Source organism: Myiozetetes cayanensis, unplaced genomic scaffold, assembly GCF_022539395.1.
Source record: "Myiozetetes cayanensis isolate MyiCay16 unplaced genomic scaffold, myiCay2020 scf10, whole genome shotgun sequence".
Classification (NCBI taxonomy): Eukaryota; Metazoa; Chordata; class Aves; order Passeriformes; family Tyrannidae; genus Myiozetetes; species Myiozetetes cayanensis.
This window is the reverse complement of record NW_026086605.1, coordinates 20473742-20491067: the sequence shown is the minus strand read 5'-3', so window position 1 is coordinate 20491067 and position 17326 is coordinate 20473742. Positions and strand designations below refer to the sequence as shown.

General features: G+C 46.4%; 1 protein-coding gene across 1 annotated transcript; it reads left to right on the top strand.

The window, feature by feature from the left end:
• Positions 1-1675: 1675 nt before the first annotated feature.
• LOC126653276 (cytochrome P450 2C9-like) lies at positions 1676-7803 on the top strand. The gene is made up of 9 exons (XM_050340831.1): positions 1676-1883; positions 2224-2386; positions 2884-3033; positions 3314-3474; positions 3861-4037; positions 4482-4623; positions 5056-5243; positions 6259-6400; positions 7232-7803. The coding sequence occupies exons 1-9, from the start codon at positions 1704-1706 to the stop codon at positions 7411-7413; spliced, it is 1485 nt and encodes a 494-aa protein (XP_050196788.1). The 5' UTR covers positions 1676-1703; the 3' UTR covers positions 7414-7803.
• The last annotated feature ends 9523 nt before the right edge of the window (positions 7804-17326 follow it).

Here is a 17326-nt window from a genome sequence, read left to right as displayed (position 1 = left end):
GACAGCACCCAGGACCACCACAAACAGGACATGCAGAGGATGAAGGCAGGTGAAGGCAAATGTCTCTGTGGTCCACTAGCCTGAAGCTGATCAATGAGGGTAGGAAGAAGGGAACTTTACAGACAACGTGGAAAGTCCATGACTGCTGTTATCTGGCAGCTACCTCATGTAGCAGTGCAAACTCTCATGAACTTTACTTTCATCAGGCAAAAGTCCATAAACCTACATGAACTTCCATGAACTTCCCTGCCATCTGAACTGATGCAGCAATTTAGGCCAGCAGATCAGCAACTTGCCAAAAGTTGTTGGTAATTCAGTTTTCCCACCAAAATATCTAGTGTGGGCCTTTACGAAGTGAAATGAGATTTAAAAAGAACAACTAGCAAATTACTGTACCTATGCAAGAGAGCGAGGGTGACTTAAGAACGCGTAGGGGAGGGAAGGTACAGAAACTTTTGCAAGGGATGGAGACCTTCACTAGCACCTCTGAGTGAAAGGGGAAACTCACATTAGCACACTCCAACTAAGCACTCAGTTCACCCAGGCCTCTCGCTAATTCCCACCAAGTCCTACGTCCCCTACCCTCGCAACTCCTGATCAGTTGGATCTGTCTGCCTGCAGATGGGTCACAGTTCAGGAGAGACAGAGGCAGAAGGCCAGACTGAGCAAGCTGAGAACAACCTTGAGGGTCCTTTCACCAGACATGCTCTGCTGTCTCTAGAGCACCTAAGGACCTTCCAGGGCAGCAGTTCCTCATACTGGAATCAGACATAGCAAAACAACAACTTCTACGTGCCAACTTCCAGCAGTAGTCTGGGGGAGCTTCTTTGGTCATTACAAGTGCAAGGACTAGTTGCCAGGTGGCACTAACCTATACCCAGCCTCTGCCAAGTGCATCTCTGGCACAGTATTGGAAGCTATTCCCCAGAGATCCTCTCAAGTTCTTCATTTCTCTCTTCTCTGCCTGCTTTTGCCAATCGTTTTGTCCTCTAGGAGACCTTGAAGAGGTCAGAGTCCCAAGGTCTCATCCACTTTTCTTATGTCTTTATTTTCTCTCACCCAGCAAGTGCTTTCTTGTCTACTGTGATGTCTGGAGACCTTTCTGCCCTTGCTAGATGGATATTTTATACTTTCCTCTCTTGTGAGGCCAGACACTCCTAGGCAGAGAGACTGAGGCATTTAATTGCTGTACACCGAGGAGAACATGTCTATATGTCCTTTGGCACATCACATGCAGTGCAAAGTCTATCAATGTCAGGAAGATTTCAGGAACAATCAAGGATGGCTGACATCACTGGGAGTTTGCATAACTGATACTGAAGAACTGAAATCCCAAATGGCACTGAAGATGCTCCTGTGAGAGGGAATTACTGTGAGTGCCTCAGTATAAGAGTACACCCTTAGTGTGATCTCTTTAACAATTAACTGTAGGTTAAACAAAACAAGATTTATGAGCATGTTATAAATTTCTTGGCCTCTGTTGGCCTCTGCAGTTGTTTGAGATAAGGTGTGTCTTCAATGACCAATTAAAAGCAATAAAATCTTAGTTTCATAACACAGGGCAATCTAACAAATGATTGACTAGTAACACTGACTGACTCAGCCATGCGAGCCAAAACACGCTCTTGAGCTAACACAGCCCTTCAGTATATAAACTTGGACTCTGGCAGCCAGAGTCACTTTCTCCTGAACTGCAGAAACAAATGGAGCTCCTGGGAGCAGCCACTGTTGTCCTCCTGATTTGCTTTGCTTGCCTGCTCTCCTTTGCAGCATGGAAAGGGAAGTCTGGAAAGGGGAAGATGCCTCCAGGACCAGCTCCCCTTCCCATTCTAGGTAACTTGCTACAGGTGAAACCAAGTAACTTGTCCAAAACCCTCGACAAGGTAATGCCACTTTCTTTTTCTCTCTTTCTTCTGGGGGTGAGACACGTGTGGCACCTATGCATGGGGACAACCTCTGGCTAGAGCTTGATGAATTGCAATGCCAGAGGAGCAGCAGAGTCACGGGGATTGCGGCTGCTCCCCCTTGTTGCTGTTGCCTTTGTTGTTCAGGGCCGGATAGCTGGGACTCCTCTCCATAGCCACACTTATCATGAGAGGACCAAATCTTGATGTTGCCGGTGTGTGAGGCTCACTGCCTGCAGTGGGATGCTGCAGCAAGGAGACTTTTCAACTCTTCCTCTCTATTTGCTACATGGCCATGTTCTCTCTTGCATTTTTACAGCTCAGTGAAGAGTATGGACCAGTGTTCACAGTGCACCTGGGCTCTTACCCAGTGGTGGTGCTGCATGGACATAGTGTGGTGAAAGAAGCTTTGATTGATCGTGCGGATGAGTTTGCTGCCAGAGGACGCATGCCAGTAGGAGACAGGGCCAACAATGGATTAGGTATGTTTGCTGGCTGAGCTCCTTCTGAGAAGGGAAGGGCTGAGGGTGTGTTCAGCAGAGTAGAGCTGGAATGTCCCATGCAGGAAGGAACACTGCAGGGGAGAGGAGTGTCCCACCTGGAGAAGGGAAGGCAGAGTGGGCTGTAATTCCTGGCTTCCATCACCCAAAGGGGGACGTAGCAGAGACGTGGAGCCAGTTGTTCTCAGAGATGGGCTGGGAAAGGACAAGGGGCAACAGCCACCAGCTGCAGCAAGAGAAATTGTGAGTGGATGTGAGTGATCAATTATTCCCAAGGAGGTTGCATGTGCAGTGGAGAAGGCCAGAATCAGACAGTTGGACTACAGAACCTCCAGAGGTTGCCTCCAAATCACAGGACTCTGTGACACTACCATGACAGTGCTCTCCAGGAACAAGATTCTCTGTCACTGTGAGCCACTGTTCATCCCACACCCAGCATGCCCAAGCCAAGTCTTCCCTCTTCCTTCTCTCTTCTGCAGGGATTGTTTTTAGCAACAACGAGCCGTGGATACAGGTCCGGCGGTTTGCTCTCACCACTCTGCGGAACTTTGGAATGGGGAAGAGGAGCATTGAAGAGAGGATACAGGAGGAATCTGACTACTTGCTGGAAGAGATCAACAAAACAAAGGGTATGGTCCATTTTTAATATATCTTACATTTGAAAACATTTCCTGTTTTAAGGGAGCTCATGTCTTTAGCAAAGAACTGAAATTCCTGTGGATTTGGTCCATGCATCAGATACCCCTCGTTACAAAGGTGTAAGTAATTTCATGTACTCTTCTCTTCGGAAGACCCTTCTGTGATCTGATATTTCCACTAACAACCAGAGGTCAGATTACCCACAGTAGCCATAAGTAGCCATAGTTTTGCAAGGTTTTTTTATAGTCTGTAACTTTTCTGGAATCACAGGAAAACCTTTTGACCCAACCTTCATGCTGAGCTGTTCTGTCTCCAATGTCATATGCTCCATCGTCTTTGGGAAGCGGTATGATTATAAAGACAAGAAGTTCCTGGGTCTGATGAACAACATGAACAACATCTTTGAGCTGATGAACTCCCACTGGGGACAGGTACATTCAGTAGCCATTTCACAGTGGCAACATTCTCCCAGAGGAGCAGGAGGCCTCCCTCCCAATGAAGTTCCATTTCAGTCTTTTAATAAGGAGCCCATCAATTCTCTGCTGCACAGAAGGGATTACATTTGAGAGCAGGAAGCACCTTCACCAATGGAATTGGCTTTGCTAAGTGCAGCTTCCCAATAGTCCTGAACACCCTTCTTCTCCAGCTCTAAGGTTCCTAGTGCTACTAACCAAGCCCCTACAGCCCTGCCAGACTGCCCACATTCATAGTCCTTCTGCTTGGCTCAATTGTGGCATTCCTTTTTTTTTTTTTTTTGTTAATATCAAAGGATGGGTTAATGGTCATACTAGCAACCTTCCTGTTTCTTTCCTTCCAGCTCTACCAGATGTTCCCAAAGATCATGGATTACTTGCCTGGCCCACACAACCAAATATTTGCAGAATTTGATGCTCTCAAAGCCTTTGTGGCAGAGGAGGTGAAGTTGCACCAAGCCTCCCTAGATCCCAACTCCCCTCAGGATTTCATTGACTGTTTCCTCAGCAAAATGCAGGAGGTAAGGAGACAGCAGCAGCCCCAGCTCATCCTCAAACACACCCATGCTGAGTCCGTTCCCTCTCATAAGTGACACAGACATTGGGATGACCCCTTCCCCGTCAGCTGTGCAATGGGAAGACATATCCCAGATACTGCCTGTGCTAGAACTTATAGTTCTGGGTCTGCGTGTTCCCCAGCACTCTCGTCTGGCGGTTTTTCACTGGAAAGCAGTTGGTATAGCAAGGCAAACAAGCACTTGAGTACCATTCAGAGCACAGCTTGAAAGAAGGTTGCTCAAGGCGGTTGGAGTTTACTGCTCAAGGTAGCATTGCAATGCCCCAGATGGTGCTGCACTTTAGCAAAGAAATGGAACAGCTCTAGGTGAAAAGGAAGGCCTGGGATGATATGAGAAAGGGCCACTTTTCTCAGCTCAGCCAGAGAAACAACCCAGTCTTTTCCCTAGGAGAAAGATCGTCCCAATTCCAGTTTCCACCTGAAGAACCTGATAACGAGCACCTTTGACTTGTTTATTGCTGGAACTGAGACAACTAGCACCACTGTACGCTATGGGCTTCTGCTGCTTCTCAAACATCCAAAGATACAAGGTACCAGTTTGTGATCTCTTCCTTTCTAGCATTTTCCCTGAGCTGGGCATGTGCCTAACACCACATCCTTCTCCCTGCTTTTCTTCTCTCTCTGTTTCTCTCTCATATTTTACCCAAATGGACAAAGTCCTTGCACTGTCATTCCTTATGGTGGCCAATGGAGGCCCCTCAGCTTCACTGGCATCATCATCAGCTATAGTCCCCTCACACCTGGCACCTGACTGTGTCCTCACCTTTATCTCCCAGTACTCCTGTTTAGCCAGGTCAAAAGGAGAACTTTCTTTGCATGGGCAGCAGTGGAACTGTGTTCTAGTCACACCAAAACCAACATCAATGCTCCTGCCATCTCTGATTTGTAAAGAGCTTAGGGCAACCTATGAATGCAGGTTTGGTTCTATTTACCCATTTTATGGTTTGTGCCTCTCATGACAGAGAAAGTTCAAGAAGAGATTGACCAGGTCATAGGACGATCACGAAAACCGTGTGTGGCTGACCGGATCCAGATGCCCTACACAGATGCAGTGGTCCATGAAATCCAGCGCTTCATCTCTCTTCTCCCCCTGTCTGTCCCTCACACTGTGACCAAAGACACCTCCTTCAGAGATTACGTCATTCCTAAGGTTAGTGGGCAAGCTCCCTTAAGCTCAAGGATGAGGTGGCAGCACATTTGCCCTAAGGCTGTCAGTTACAGCCAGAAGCCAGAACTGTTGTGGCCTGACCTTGTTTTCACCCAGATCTTCATGAGGGTTTTATCCTCAGGCTTCTGTAGCTCATTTTCACTGCCTCGTTGACACTCCATGGGCCAAGACTAGAAGAGTAGCGCTGACCAACACATCTGTTCCCTTGCTTTACCTATCTGCAGAAGCACAGTGGGTTCACAAAAACCCAGAGCAGCAAAGTCATGGAGCTGCTCACTACCAGCCAGGACAGCCTATGCACATGCTTGGAAGCAAAGTTAGTTGCTGGTTATGGAGCACAGAAAGCCCCTGAGCCACAAAGTGCTGGAGGGTATGCTTCCATTCAGTGGAACAAGCAAAACCTGTTTACTCTGTTCTCACCTACTTCCTGAGGCAGTCTCTGCTGGCCACTGCCAGAGGCAGGCTGGTGGATTAGAGCAGCCCCTGGCTTGACCTGACCCAGTGCAGCAATGCTCATTGCTTTTCTGGGTGGCTGTGGGCAGCAGGGCAACAGCAGCACCTGGGCTGTTGGTGTTGTGATTTCCGTGGCTGGAGAAATTTGTCAGCAGAGGGGAAGTGAGCTTCATTTCCACAACTTCGTGTACTTTCACTTTTTGAGGCTCACAGAAAAGAAGGGCCATGGTGCATCTACAAGTTCATTCTTGTGAAACACTAAGAAAGAGGAAGACTTAGCTGGGGTATCCCCTGATGACCAGAGCAGGTGAGGATAAATGTTCTGGAGGTGAGAAGGAGCATTATGGAAGAACAGCCAAAAACTGTCACTGCTGTGGCATCCACCAGGGTCTCCCTAAAGCTGCCTGTCCCTTTGGGGACCAAAGGGAGACCAAAGGCACTCTTAGGGCTACACTAGGAATCTCAGATCACTCAATTGGATTGCCTGCCAAGTTAAAACTAAGTTACCTCCCCTTCATGTTCTGCTCTTCTTGTGTTACTTCAGGGAACCACAATTTTTCCTGTCCTCAGTTCTGTCCTCCATGACAGTAAAGAGTTTGCAAATCCACATGAGTTCAACCCTGAACATTTCTTGAACAAGAATGGCACCTTTAAGAAGAGCGACTTCTTCATGCCCTTCTCAGCAGGTAAAGCACAGGCTTTCTCTCTGTCTGTCAGCCTTCTCCTCTGGTGACTACCCTGCCTCTTCCCAACATGGTCCCACTGGTGCTTCCTTGGGCCTCACTGCTCTCTGGATAACTCTTCCCTGCTGCTCCCATCTCCAGTGGCATGTCCCACCTTGTTCAGGCCTGAAGGCTTCTCCAATCTCCTACTAGGAGTTGCCAATGTAAGGACGTGAACGGGATGCACGGACGCTTTCTAAAATACCTGTCACCTTCCTATACAACCACCAAAGTCATCCTGAACCAACCTGTCTTTCTGTGGTAGCTCTGCTTTTTCCCAACACCTCTACATGCAGCCACTCACCTAAAAATAGCCCCAACCTTCCACTTTTTCATCTGTGCTTTAGGTGCCCTTGCTCTCTGCCATCTTGACTCCTGTGACGTTCTCTCCATGTTTGAGACTTCTCCTATTCCTTTTTCTTCCTTCATACACCCATCCAAACGTCTCCCACAAATTCTTCTCTCGAAAATGTGTGCAACACATCTGCTTAGTACAAACTCTGGAAACTCAAGGAATGTATTTGGTATTTGTCCCCTTTTCCCTTTTTTCCCCTTTTGGGGGGTTCCTTGTGGATGATATCTTTTGTATAATACTATTTATATATATAAGTGCGTGTTACTTGGAATTTGATTTGGGTTCCTTTGATTTTCTATAGTTTTTTTGTTCTGTCCAAAGAGAGGGAGAGGGGAAGATTTTTTTCCCTGTGGTCCAGGCACTTGGCTGGGAGCCAAGTCCAACCTGGGACATTTTCTCAGAAACACCTACTGAGTGCTATTTTGTGCTTCCACTTTCAGGAAAGCGAATATGCCCTGGAGAGGGCTTGGCACGAATGGAGATATTCCTGCTCATAGCCACCATCTTGCAGAACTTTAACTTGAAGTCTGTTGTCGACCCCCAGGAGCTCAACATAACCCCAACACTGAGTGGGACAGGCAATTTACCTCCTGCCTACCAGCTCTGTGCTTTTCCCCGCTGAAAAGCACTAAACTGCTCTCTCCAGTCTCCTCTGCCTGGCTATTCCTTTACAGCTCCTTGACTGAAACCAACAGCAGCAGCATTGGCTCACCTTTCCCACATTCCAGGAAGGCAGTCCAAACATAGATATGTGCACAGAGTAGACAGCTTTGAAGCCTCCCAGAACTCCACCCCATCACAGGAGGCTCTGGGTGACACTGCAGCCCCTTGCACTGATGCTCTGGCACGGGATCCTTGAGCACAGTGGCTGCATCAATCAGCTGGTTTTCTCACTAACACAGATCCCGGGGCTGCTCCTGCAGCTCATGTCCCACCAAGACCATGCTTTGCAGATGGATAGCGCTACCTGTGTGTACATTAACAACCCAATAAAGAAAAATCTATTTATGAGCATTGGAGCTGTATTTAATTTGGGTTGGGGCAGTGCCCACATCTGCTGCTACACTGCAGAGTAGGTCTGCAGTGCCTGTGGCCAGGGCCCTGTGGGAAGGGCTGTTCCTCCTGAGCAAGGGTCCTTCCTTCTTCATCCACTGCGCTCACTGCTGCTGCCTGCAAGGATCGGAGCAGCTGCAACACAGCCCCAGTGTGGAAGGCTTATGGTGTTGGAGGGGAAGGGGGTACTGCAGCCTGGGGGCTTTCTTCCAAAGGAAAAGAAAGTATTCCTGTTTTCTCAAGGTTGATGCAAAGGAACTCAGGTACCTGAGCAGTTGGGACTGCAACCACCCCTCAGGCTGGTCTTCTCTACCACCAGTATCACAGCAGGGATTTAGAGGTTCTTTATTAAAATGAATTAATGTGGGAGAACAGCAGAACCATCTCTTTCAGAGAACTTGGGGTACTCCAAGGGAATCTGATTTTACTTCTACATCTCAGAGGCATGATTGCAAACAAGTTCTTTCCCCATCCAATTACTTTTCGTCTTGGTCTCTATAGAATTTCACGTAGGCACAAAGAGAAAACTCTCTTGTTCATCAACTGCAACCGTGTGACCCCTGGTGTCAAGGGAAAGGGCTGTGTCTTGTTGTTAGTTCTACTTGTTATTTCTGTCCCCAGATACAATTTGGTGCTTCTCCTTCAGTGAGAGGCTGGATGGTTTTCATAAAAATATTCCACCACAGGTGACTCTCTTCTGGGCTCCTTTGTTCTCATGGGCCTCAGTTGTGTCTGCATGTTCAGTCTGAGGTGTTTGTCTTGATCTCCATTTACATAGATACTTGTTGTCCCCTGCATCATGGTCATATAAAAGTCCTAGAGGCAAAATATAATTTCTGTGATTGCTTGTCACAAGGTACTTGAAAACTAAGTGACTGCTGCAGAGAATATGGTGTGCAAGAATTCCCACCTCCCTTGGGAAACGTTTAGCATTATTTTGAAGGAAATATCCTATTTGCCCACATCTCAGGTCCATCCCTCCTTCTCCTCCCCTTTTTGCCCATGAAGGCTGCAGGGCTAATGCCCACGTACACTGAAACAATGGCAAAGCATTGCTGACCTCTCATCTGGGATTGCATCAAATGGACAGACATGCAACCAGAAACAGCAGTCATGTAGGGGACATAAGCAAGCACGGGGAGGAGGTTACGATGAGCTTTCTATTAGTCTAGGGCTACCCTTAAAGCCAGTCCTGTGATCAGTAACTCAGCAGCACGTGTGCTATGTTGACAAATTAATAGATGCCTTACGTCGGGAGGTCTGGGAGGAGATGACTCATATTCGTGTCCTTCCTGCCAGTTGGGATGTTGATTCTTCTGAAGCAATGAACAAAACAGTGACAAACAACATCTATCAACAAGTCACAAACAACTGCATGAAAAGCACAGGGCAGTGAGAAAATGTTCTGTTACTAAACAGCTCCAGAACACAGGGCATACTCGGGGGATAAATAACCACAGGGTGTGTTTATTTGGCATAATATCCAATATATTTTAAGCTGGATGCCAAAACACTCTTTCATTTGGAACAACCATAGGGTCCACTTGATACCTGCCCACGAGAATGACCTTGTGGAGGGGAAACATGTTGCCTGACAGCTACTCTTATAAGAACATCCAAAATGCATCTGGTCTTTTAACAGAGGGGAAAACCTTTGCTTTCACATTACACTTGAGAAAAGAGAGGAGGGGAAGGGAATAAAAAAGGAAAGGAAAAAGGGAAGGAGAAGGGCAGGGGAGGGGAAGGAAAAGGGAAAGGAAAAGAAAAAGGAAAAAGGAAAAAGGAAGATGCTCAACAACAACTACAGGGAAATTGTCTCCCTCAGTATTGTTACAAAGATCCAACAATGCAAAAAAAGCTGGTCAAAAACATCTGTAAACTGGTAGGGATAGAAAAAGGGCCTTTTAAGTGGAACTGTCAATGTCTGGATGCCAGAATGTTTCATGGCATTCTCTCTGTGGGCTGGTTGACTATCCCTTTGGTGGTGCAGATGGTTTTTTTCACCTCAGAGGAAAAAACCATGATGCTACAGAAACTCCTAACTCTGGAAACCCCAGCACTGGGGATGTAGGCAGAGCATGAAGACCCACCCCATGGCCTGGAACAGAGGAAGCAAGTGGTCAAACTAAACATACTAAAAAACACCTTGGCAATGTTTCTGGAGTCAAATAACACCATTTTAGTGAGAGGATGATTTCCTGTAGGAAATGAGAGAGAAATCCACTGAAGAACAATGGTGATAGTTTGTGGGTTTTTAATTTCCTGCTATTTAAACAGACCACTTGGCAGTACCCTTTCACTATTTTAACATGAATTTATCTTTTATCCTTATGAACCCTTCAAATTCTAGGCTGAGGTCCAGCCTGTGAGAGACAGAGCAGAGACAATTGGAGAGTCAAGGGATGTGGTCCTGAACTTCCCAAGAGCTCAAAAGGGTGTTGAATCAGGTTTCTGATATGGAGATCTAGGCTCAGAAGCAGCAAGGAGATGGAAGGTAGTCACCTGATTCCAGCTGTAGTTCTTCCACTGGAGAATACAGACCACCGCCAAGATGATAGCAAGGACCAAGGCCAGAATGCTGGGTATTCCTGCAGCTACTCCAACCACCCAGGGTTCATACTAACTCACAAAGAAAGACAGTCCAGTCACATGCATGCAGTGTGGTCCTCTAACACAGAGTTAGTAGCTGAGTGAGTGGCTACCATAGAACAGCAAGAAAAGCCAGTATGAGGAATAAACCTCAAGCCCTGGATCAAAACAGTAGCTTCCAGGCCAGCTGCACTGTGAACTGGGGTGGAGAGGGGAAGCAGAGGTTTGATTGCAGAGAGAAAAAATTCCATGTCATCAATTGCATTAAACAATGAAATATACTCTTACCCCAGAAGAGCAATCTGGCTGGACAGTTGCATTTCCAGATGTCTGCGCAGAAGTCTAGAAATAGATGGTTACAGAACATACACAAAAGAGTGTTTCATACAAAGCAAGCAAGGGGAGAGCGAGCAGCTGCAAGACTCCAACAACAGCATGTGGTCAGTAACACATGGAGCACCCAGCTGCACTCCAAGGGACTTGCCAGTCATAAGCAAGAACCCAAATTCTCCTCCTTCCAACAGAGTCTCTGACTGAAGGGAAGGAATATATGTTTTTCCTCAAAAAGGGGCTTGAGGCTGAAAAAAAAGCATATACAAAGCTTATACAAGAGATAATCACAAATATATCCCAGAGAAAGTTGGACTCAGAAGGAAAAACAGCACAAAGGGGAGTGGGAAGACCCAGAAAAGATGTGTTTTTGCAACAGTCTGCTCTCTGTTCTTCCCACGACGCTGTAAGTGACCTTGCCTGGATGTGTGTGCAGGGCTCTAGCAAACCTCATGTGCCCTAACACAAAACCTTCTGGCATTTTCTAGCCATTGCAAAATGTCACACTCAGCTCCAAATTATGAGGCAGTCCAGCAAAGAGGAAGTCCACCACACAGGCAGTTATGACAGCAGGTGCCTCTCTTCTCCCCTCTCCCAGACCGACCCACCATCTCAAGCTGACATTGCTACAGCTGAGAGCTGCAGGACCCAGCATGCCCCCCAGACAGCCCTGGGGAGAGGACTCTGGGAACAGGCCAGAGCTCGAGAGCTGAACATGTCTCCTCAAAGGCCATAGGCCAGATGGGTCTTCTCTGGACCCCCGCAGATAAGGGATGTTCTGTTTAACAAAGAACAGCCACGATCAATACCCACATCTACAGCCATCTTTCAGCAACTCAGCAGCCAGAAAATTGCCCTTCCCCATTCTGAGGGAGGCTGTGGCTGGACTGATTGCACACAATGACTGTGATTCAGCAGAAAAAAGCAACCGACTCATTCCTGGCTGGATAACAAAGAGTGAAATGCCATTGAACCCTGACTGGGAAGACGCAAAACCAGAACAGAGACTACATTTCACAGTGTAACAAGCAGGAAGGTAGGATTAGAAATATCAGTTCTCTGCAGGCCCCCAACTTTTGGTGCGGGAGAGAAGAACCTCGTGTTTTCTATCAAAGAATTGGCTATGACACGTATCTTAATTGAGTGTCAGGACATGTGATGGACTGAATTTACTGTTGGATTGTAAAACCATGAGAAGAACTTTGATGGTTCCTATAGAGAAATAAACCAAAACCCCAAAACAAAAGAAAACAAAACAAAACAAAGAAACAAACCAAAGCAAACAACAAAAACAAACTAAACTGAACAAAAAAAAAAGGGGGGGGGGAGAAAGAAAATCAGAACTTAATATTAGCAATTTGGAGATGCTTCTGGCCAAGTGTGGAATGGGGAGGAGTGCTTCTGAAGTGACTGGAAATGATAACATGAGAATATAGTAATTTGAGCAGAACAGGTCAGGCATGCTAGTTACCCCAGAGAAAATAAAAACTCTGTCATGCTGTTGAAGATATGAGGAAACATGAACTTGTTTGCCTGAATTGTTTATACCATGTAAGGCCTCTGAGTAGTCATGGCCTTATTGTTTAATTATGCCGGCATTTACACCGACAGCTCCCGAATGAGAAAGGGTAAGGCTGTGTAACTCCACTACAGTTTGGGAGCTGGAGTACAACAGTAGCTTGTAAATCAGCAAGGACTTGCACCTGCAACCTTTGAGTCCCAAACTAATCTCACGTGCCTGCTTCTGGAGATTCAAGGACAGATGAAAATGACAGAAACACATTAACTCCTCACTGACCAGATTGTTCCCACACATAGAATGGGAAGTATTCAGAAGTCTCTGTTAGATGTGCTGTCTGTCAGTCAGATGGGATATAAAGACTCTGCCATCCGGTAGGAATGTAGAAAGATGCTTGGAGACAGCTGAAGGGTGCTCTTAGCCTCTTTTGCTGGTGGAGCATTACTGCTGGAAGCAATACTGGGCACATTATATGGGGAGCTCTGTGGGCAGCTGGGGCTGCCTGCAGGGATTAGTGCTTGTGACAGTGTTGGGAATAGTACTGAGAAGAAGCTTAGCTTCAGACATGGGTTACCAGGACAAGCAGTTGCTCTCCTACAATCCAGAGGCAATTAATATTCACTTCTGTATGAAACAGCTCTTTTAAGACACTTAGGTGTGAACACCAGTCAGTCCAAGAAATGTGTAAGAATTACATTAACAGAAGCGAAAGAGCAAAGCTGCTGAGGTCTCCCTTCCAGCTGAAACTGATGCTCTGCAACATGTCAGGAAAAGGGCAAAAGAGCTTTGCTTTGCATCCACAAAAAGCCAGTAGAGAGGGAGCTCGCAGAAAGCTGCCCTTTTTCTGCATGCAGAAGTTCTGCTGCCGTGCACTGAGGAGGGAGAGCCTGGTTCTTCAAAGCAGGAAGTCAGTGCAGTGAAAGCTTGTCAGTAGCAGGTTGTGGAGAAGGAAGGCTCAAGATGCGAGTCATGAGAGATTTGGATCAGTTCAAGTCCTGTAGTCTAGAAGTGGGGCACAGCACTACGCGCTGAGGACCATAATCCACAACAAAGTCAAAAAATCCAGAATTTATCCTCCCATTACAGATACCAGCTGGAGGTTTGTTTAGAAATGTAGCCTTTATATGCAAGCAATGAATACTGTACTGGAAGTTTAACTTTGAACAGCTTAGCTGTGGGACTGCAGATGTTGTGAAATCCCTCTTGGCATGCAGACACAGCTAGCAATCAGCCACTGAGTGAAAAGGATCTCTTTTAAACTCCTTAGAGATGCAGGTACCGCTGCATCCAGGCTGCCAGCTGGGAATGAAATATAACAGACATTTCTCACCCAACTTTCATACTGTGCCTTCCTTGGACTTACTCATTAAAACACAGCTTTGTGAATAGCTGACTTGTTAATTTGAGCTTGGATTTTCATACCTGCCCCTTCTTTGAAGCTGTAAATTTATTTCTTTCTTCTTGACTAAAGACAGTGCACTTAAGGAACTTCATTATTATTTCTAGGGCTGTGCATGCAGGTTAAGTGAGAGTTTGAACAGAAGGAGTCACATCAATAATATATTTACATATGATCACCTTTCACAGGTCAAGTTCTTTGCAAAATTACATTTGTGTATGCAATGGAATAGGTCTCTTACTCACAATAACCTGATTGGTAGCCCTTGATTTGAGAGGAAATATTTTTCCTAGCTTATTCCGTCACAGTACCAGACCAGGGTTAAATACTTAGTTGGGACACAAGAATACAGACCATATAACTTCTTACTTAAAGGAAAAACCTAGTTCTGCCGTTAAATCTCTAACAGGTGACTTGCAGGGCAGTGGGTATTTGTGCCCTCTTCTGACTTTAATTACAAAATTTTTAAGGGGCTCTGAGTACCAGTTACTCTGATATGAGTCAGGTAGGTTTCCCTACAGCACTGACTGCATGCCAAGAGCACATCTTGGGTGAGAGAAAGCCTTTTACTGCAGCTGAGAGAAAAACCAAACGTTGCAACCCTTCCCTCTCCCTTCTTGCCATTCAGTAACTCAAAGCCTCCTGCAAACCTGGAAACAGAAGAAGAGACCACAAGGAGACAGACTTCTTACCCAGCCAAACCCACATCACTGGATCCTGCATCTCAGTGCAGAGCACCTGCCCCAGAAGGGAGGGGAGTTAGGTGAATGCCATTAACACACATCCGACAATCAGGTGCTCTGGATTTACTTCTCAGTTTTAGCACAGATGCTTCCACCTCTCAGCATCAGCTCTCCAACATAGCTTTCCCCTAGCTTTCCTTGCGCTTGCTCAAACTGTGATTGCTGATGGGCAGGGACCACTCCCTCTTTGGTGCCTATACAGCTCCATGGGTAACAACTCACCAGTTCCGGGATGGAGCTGGCACAGGCCATTCACTGGGTAGGGCTGAGGAAGAGAGACAAAGGGAGATCCCAAGGGGACCAGTATGGGGAAGTGAGAGAAGATCAACAGAAGTTAGAGACATCAAAGCCATTAATATATTATTTCTGTTTGTATGCCGTTAACAAGTAACTGTGCTGCACTCCCATAAGTCTTCTGTTGATCAGTGAATTCTCATGGAATTAGTTCATTATTACATTTCAGAGGAGAATGTTGCTTTAGCCTCAGACTCAGCTAGCTGCTGGGAGGAGGGAGGTTTCACTCTCAGCCACTCTCACCTGGCCATTTTTAAACAGATACCAGTACGTTTCAGCTCCCAGGACAAGAAATCTCCTCAGGGGTCCACTTCATGATCCAGGGCACCAGTCTCTTCTTTGCTCCAACTGCCCTAAGACCAGGAAATACCTCCAGGACAGAAAAGCTGGGGCAGATGCTAAAATCCAAGCAGATATCTGAACATATCTGTTGCATCATAAGGAAATGCACAGCTGAGGACCAGCTTGACTGATCTGGTCAGAGCAGAGAATGGGAGGATTAAACACTCCAGGGAGCTTTTCAACCAATAGATAAGCAGTCCAGGGGCCTCACCTCCCCTCCTCTCTGACCTCCTTTCACTACTTCCATCCAAACAAAGCCAACCGGCTCCTACTCACCATTTCGCTCTTCTCTCCGAGAAATCCCTGCAAGCAGTAACAGCAGACTGCCCAGTGCCTGGGTTAGTGTTCGTTTTAGGATGAGTTTCTCTTCCTTCTAATACATGAACTGCTGTCCTGCAAAGAGGAAGAGATGATGGCATTTCTCTTGGGCTGACTCAGACAACCTGGCTGGGTCCCAGCACACCTGACAGAGCCAGATCCCTGCCAGGGGCAGGGTCTAGCATGCACCTGGGAAGCTGGGCTTCAGGGCACTGGAGACTCCACCTCTTCTCTGCCAGATGCAGGGGAAATAAGACAGCTCCTGGCTCCAAGAGCATGCTTAGGGTGAGCCACAGATCAGACTGAGGGGAATCCTGCTTTTGCTTTCTAAGGCTAGCACCTCGTCTGCCAGAGTACCTGCTGGAAATGCCAGTGAAGGATTTCTTCTGGCTTGATGCTGAGACCAACAAGCCTGTCTGGTCTGAGGCGTAGTTCTTTGTCTGAAATGAGTTGTGCCACTGCATACTTGTATTTTTAAAGGATGAAGAATCTTCTTGCAGACGATGGATATTCCCTTCAATCAACTCACACATGGCGACTGGATGGTCTTTGGACACTTTCTGGAAAATTACGTCCTGTTTCTTTAAGTAGAGAAAAAAAGGACCAGCCCTGTCACACAGCACTGATGGCACACAGTGTGGAAAGAGATATTAAGGCAATATGATAGCTGAACAGTAGAGAAACTACAAAACTGCAAAAGATCTTTACACACACAATAGATAGACCGTGCATACAGTAAGAACCTATCTTGCTGCAACCACAAATGTCTATGTGTTTCTTTAACAGCTGTGACTCCAGTTCATATCCCACCTTCTATTTTACCTCCCATTTCCCACCAGCTTCACTTGGGCTGCATCATTTCTATTGTTTCAACATTGCTTTGGACTGTAACTATCCATGTGACTCATGGGTGTCATTTTGGAAGTCATGTCTACCTGCTGTCTTGACTGTCAGCCTCTAGGTTCATTCCCCTCTAGGGTCATACTGTGCCATGGTACTCTGATGCAGGAGGCTACATGGGGATGCTTATTCCTTACATCACCTTGGTTGCTGCTTTGCCTTTGGGAACAGCTGGAAGGAAATTCAGTCACCATGACAGTTTGGGTAGCTTTGACACACCACAGGAAATGTTTTGGGTGGTGGACACAGATGAACTAGGTATGCATTGGGGAAAGAACACAGACATGGTTCTTAGCAAACAGGGTAGACATCAAGAATTAGACAGAAAGAGGAAGAAAGGCATTTTAGGTTCTGCCTATCAGCATTTGGCTGCCACAGTGCGTGGACCACAACTTCGCAGTAAGGAACATCTGCCTCATGCTCATCCTGCTATCCTTTTCACAGGAGTTTCATGTCTCATGTCTTTGGGACCTGCTGATGAAAGCCATAGCCTGTAGCAAATGAGATTCATCCTCTGAGGTATACTTACAGACTAATTCCCAGATCCCTAATGTTTATCACTGCAGATCTGCCTCTCAGCCCACTAAAGTGTGAGTGCAGAACATGAAACAATGATGTAGCCCTTTGGCTGACCAGCTTGTTTCTCTGCCCCACTTATTAATGCTCTCTTGATTGCAAAAGCAAGACAAGCCTAAAGGCTCACAAGAAAGCGCTTCCTGCAGAGAGTATATCTCACCCGGTATTAGCAGAAGACACAAACAACAGTTGGCAGAACAAGGAATATAACAAGAAATTTCCTCCCCTTGAAGAAGTGGAAAATGCATGCATACAACAGAATGTGCAACTGAATCCCCAGTCTTTAATAAATGCAGAGACTCACTTACTCATTCTGGGCACAGGTACATTTATGATTGCCCCCACACCCTCCTCTCCTCCCCTCTAAAAAATTGGTTTAGTTAGTGAAATGTAAAAACCACACAAATACCAGAATACATACACACACATCAGAAGGTCTGACTATTTTTTTTTCTTAAGAAAATGTCACACT